General features: G+C 40.6%; 1 protein-coding gene across 1 annotated transcript; it reads right to left on the bottom strand.

Moving 5' to 3' along the window:
* Positions 1 to 2,071: 2,071 nt before the first annotated feature.
* Positions 2,072 to 2,780, bottom strand: K444DRAFT_690891 (uncharacterized protein; the record flags this gene model as incomplete). The annotated part of the gene is made up of 2 exons (XM_024887780.1): positions 2,072 to 2,464; positions 2,535 to 2,780. The coding sequence occupies 2 exons, from the start codon at positions 2,778 to 2,780 to the stop codon at positions 2,195 to 2,197; spliced, it is 516 nt and encodes a 171-aa protein (XP_024734874.1). The 3' UTR covers positions 2,072 to 2,194.
* Between the last annotated feature and the right edge of the window lie 2,368 nt (positions 2,781 to 5,148).

Genomic DNA, 5,148 nt, shown 5'->3' with positions numbered 1-5,148 from the left:
GAATTGTATAGAATATATATAGTGAAAGCAGTTCCATTCATCCTGCCAACGAAATAAACCGGAACGAAACTCAACCACAGCACGGAGGCAGCTAGAACTATGCCCCATGAACCGTAAACTCAACTTCAGAAGGTGTTTTAGTCATTTTTGCAACGCTAAGTCCTAATGGAAGCTTCAGATATCTGCTTTCGAAATCTCCATCATGTTCACTGCCGTGAGGCTAGTCAGCCTGGATATTGATCTGCGTTGTCCTGAGGATGAAACCATCATCCACAACCTGATTTTTGGAGATCCCCTCGGTCTGCTTTGAGCACTCGGGAAGTGTGTGGTACTTCCTTGAAGCTGACTTCCAGGAGTCACCTCCGGGAATAGCTTAGTATTCGGTATTATAAAGTTCTTCGCCAAAAAGCATATATTGTCAGTAAACATGTTGAGATAAGTCTGGCTGAGGCTATGGCCAGTCGCTAAAATTTTAAGTTGGTTGAAGAGGTTGAATACCATCCTTAGCTTTGTGCTGTAGATGACAAATTTGAAACTGCACCAGATTCCCCATATGGCAGTATATTCAAGGCTGAGGAGGATGATGTCTAGTGCGATGAGCAAGAGATTGGCGTCGATGAGGTGAACCATCGCTCCGCGGAAGCGTTGCTTTTGGAGGGTCTCGCCTGGCTTGAGCATCTTGCGAGTGTAGAGGATTTAGGTACTTGAAAGGACCACCTCCTGGATGAAAAATAGCGCGGCTATCACTTTCTCCGAGATGACGAGGGGCTGGGGAATGGAACTCCCCAGATTATGCTGGACACCCTATTCCATAGATCAGCACCGAACAGACTTTGAAGAATACAAAAGGCATGTTCATCTAGCGTGTGAGACCAGTCGTTATTGAATTGAAGGCAACTACATCAACGATAATCATTCCCAAGATCCCATTCAACTTCCAGGAGTCATGAGCGAGGAGATGAAGACGGAAGTATAGGATTAGTGATTTCCAGTGACCATGCAGGACAAACCCGCCTTGGCCAGGGCTGTTCTGATAAGGGTTAGCCAATTCAAGAACCAAAAGGGAAACGGCGACAGTGTAGAGGAAACCCCCGAGCGTGGAGAATACTAGGCTGAAGAAGTACGAAGTTGCGTGACGTTTGAAGGTCACGAAGATTGGAATAATAATTCGAGACTGTTGTATATAGCGATGCCGAAAGGCATGGAACATGCCGACATGAGGCAGTGTGGTCAAGGACCTGGTTGGAACGCCATTCGAAGAAACGATGTTATGATAGGGCCTGATAGACCTGGAATGATTACAGGCGTTTACAGATGGCAAACTCCAGGCAATAGCCGATTAGATTGAAATGAGGAAGAATTGGTATTTGCTCTAGGGGGCAGAAATCCAAGGTTTTCAACTGAATATAAGTAAGAGGAGATACAACCAGAAACATGCTTGAGATATATAAGAGAATTTAGGGAACAATCCAATGATGTGGTATTGAACATTCATGAATGTTTACGAGGCATTGGGCTAACTCTCCTTTGTTATCGAGCTGGATCTCGATGTTGTATAACGATTAACGAGTGGAGTGAGGGTACCGATTGCATTTGAGCCACAAGCCAGAAATCTGACCCGCGGATACCGTATGTAACCTCAAGCCAACCAATACGTATATCCCGTCCAACTCTCAGGTGTCAGTTCCCTGAATTCAAAGTCAACACTTTAGAATATCAAAATAACGGCTTTATATACTTTGAAACAGCTAGAATATACGGATTTAGAGCCTCTGAATACTAAGGGGACTTAACGATAAAAGCGCCCCGACCGATTATGGTGGAACGGCTGGTATTTCGAAGTGTTGCAACTTCGGGGATGTTGACGTTTAATAATGCTTAGGCGCACGTGACTAAAGCTGCCGTGTCCGTCCGTCTGGGAAAGCAAACGATCGACGTAGTGGAAAGACGGCCTTGCGCGGTGAAAATAAAGTTTGAAAACCTCGCACGTGCATCAATGCACCGCGTGATCAAAAAGCACTGCAATTGTAGCGCAGAAGACACGGGGGTAGAAGAAGCAATTACTCTTCGTTTCCTCGCCTAATCGCCCATTACTAAGGCTTTCCTCCACTCTTCTAAAGGAATAACGCCCTGGTTATCCAGCCCCCTCTTGTTTCAAAAGCAAACAACCTTGCCCTCTACCCAAGCCGCCAATCTACTTAGCCACAGTAGTAACAGCCCCCGTCGTCATATCCAACTCCAATACCTCATCAGCCTCAAAAACCTCTCCCTTCTGGCTCACAAATGTTTTGTCCCTCGCTTCAATAACATCTCGCTTACTGCTATTAATATTCCAGAACCAAGCTTCCGTGTACTCGTCTTCATTCGTCCATTTGTATTCGTACCAGCCGCCGTTAAAATAGTTAGGCCATTGGTTGCCCGGTTGATCGCCCATGCATTGGGTTATGATTTGCTCTGTTGAATCCTGTTCCCTCTATAATCAGCCTTTGTTTTGGGGGGAGGATGGGGGGAGGGGAGGGAGGGGGAAGGCGTACCCAACAATTTTGCTGGGAAACCATGTTACGGGTAAATGCTTCTGCGCCATATGGCCCATCATTGGAGGTGATTTTGAGGCTCTTCCACCAGTTGTCGCCATTGCAGGCTACGGCGCGGATGGACCACATCATTTGAATTGGGTCGGGGCCGGAGACGAGCAGGACTTGATTTGGAGAGGTGCATGTTGCGGCGTTGGAGAGGGGGAGCAGGGCCAATAGAAGTGGGATGAGGCTTGAGGTGCGCATTTTTAGTTTTGAGGGGTTGTGAGTGGGAGAGGGTTGTGAATGGGAAGGGAAAGAGTAAGGGAATGACAATGAGGGAAAGAAGACGAGATTTATACTTTATTTTGAGTTGCAGCTGATTTGTGAGTTCCGTACTAACTGAACTTTAGGGAAATGGTTTGTGAGTACGAGTGATAATTTAGTAATGAATGACCGTATTACTGCACTAGAACAAAGTCAATTTCATAGGAATCTAGTACAGGAGCAAGATGAGATGGGTTTTGTCCGAGAAAGGGCTGAATGGTGTCAAGGGACCACCTGGTCAAGAAAGAGCTTGCTAACTAGAAGCAGGACAAAGCGCTTCTGCTTACGAGAGCTGTACGAGATTTGTCGGCCGCTGCTAGACCACCCCCCACCCCCCTTCCCGGTTGGATTCGGGCCCGCATTTTTATTAAGGACCGCGAGTCTCCGGGCAGTACGAATTGAATGTCTGGCTATTCGCAATTTCGACTAATAAGCCGGTAAGCAGCGCACTGGGTTAACCTGTGTGCTCCACCTAGGGGTGAAATTTTTTTACATAATTATATTATATATAACGGGGTCAGCTTTATTTTATATATAATGGGGTCAGCTTTATTATATGCATAATTTTATATGTCATTTATGGATTTTTTAATGCAAATGACAGGTCACATGGCATGCTTTTAGGACTAAAGTTATACTTTTATTCTTCTCCCACCCATATTCTGCAAGTGGGAGAAGTGGGTCTCACATGTATTAATTTCTAGCCCTGTGATTGGTCCAATTCGAAACCTCCATTGGACCTACATAAAATAACGTATAATGGGGTTAAGAGCTTTATTTATAATTATACCATAATGGGGTGGGGATTATATATAATTATTCACCCCTAGCTCCACCGGGTGAGTTACAGGGGTGTGAATGAGGATTATTGAGGACCCACCGGGTTATTTCTGCCTGATTTTTGACTTAAAGAAAATCGACTTTTTAACCTCAAGATAGAACCAGTTCTATAATACTTTTATAACAGATAAGTTAGGGTTTGCCAGGGGTCCGGGAGGCGGTGAAAGCCTCCCGCTTGAGAACATTTTAGAAATGGTTTTAATATAGTTAGAAAATAGTATTTGGGTTATTTACTATAAAGACATAGTTAATATATAGCGAATAGAATACAGCTTTGCTGTGTCCTGTTCGCTGTGCTATATAGACGGAAAGTTGATGTCTGACGAAAATCTCATCTGGTTACTTTGAAAATGGTTACTTTGAACCCCTGTCACCTCACCCGGCAAAGTACACGGGTTAACCAGCTACGCTAATAGTCGGACTTAACGTCGCGCTAAAGGGGCCCTTCCCTTTAGTCGGGGAAAGCAAGTTGTCCCGGGAAAGCAAGATGTCCCGCACCAAATAAAATCCTTAATAACTTGAAACCTTAACCTTTTTAAATAATTCTAAGTAATAAAATTAAAAATATAAGCCTTATAAACTAGATACGATTCTCTAAATCTTAAAAAAAGATGTGGGTAGAGAGTTATTAAGGTTTTAATAATAAAATTACGAGAAATACAAAAATTATAAGAATTATTTATTCGCAACTATTTTGCGAGTATTAGATCTATGACTTTTGCTTAATTATAAATTTTTATTCTTTTACTTAAAACTTTAGCTCATAATTATGTAATAGATAACTATAAGATTGCAAATAAAATATATTAATTAGATTTTCTATAGCTAGTTCCTAATATTGTTTTTTAGAAGGCAAAAAAAGCTAGTACGGGATATCTTGCTTTCCCCGACTAAAGGGAAGGGCCCCTTTAGCGCGACATCAAGTCCGACTGTTATAGACTCCTAATAAGCTTGATTCCGCGGCATTATCTAGCGCTATTACTATTTGGCGGGGTTTTATATAGTCGTATAATAAGCTTTGAAATATTCTCAGAAAAACTTAAAATCGAAAACTAAGAATATATAAGAATAAAAGATTACTTTAATAATACAATAATTATATATTTAACTAAATACTATAACTTTACTTATTTCTATATATTAAATCGAGAAATATACTAGACTAATTACTTTATTTTTATATATAAGAAAGGCTAATTTAAACTAAAAAATTAACTATAAATAAAACTAATTTAAAGAAAAATTAAGAAATAGTAAAGCTATAATCTTATTTAATATTATTTATATATTTACTAATTATATTATATCTCTTATTAATATTTTCTTTTTATTTTTACTATTATTTTTCTTATATTATTTCTTATTTTCATAATTCTAAAATACTTGCTTTTTATAAGAGATTTAAAATACTTATAATATAATAACAAGTTGTTTTTAGTAAGATTTATTATATAATTAGATATTAATA

This window comes from Hyaloscypha bicolor, assembly GCF_002865645.1.
Source record: "Hyaloscypha bicolor E unplaced genomic scaffold K444scaffold_108, whole genome shotgun sequence".
Classification (NCBI taxonomy): Eukaryota; Fungi; Ascomycota; class Leotiomycetes; order Helotiales; family Hyaloscyphaceae; genus Hyaloscypha; species Hyaloscypha bicolor.
This window is presented reverse-complemented; position numbering and strand designations above follow the sequence as displayed.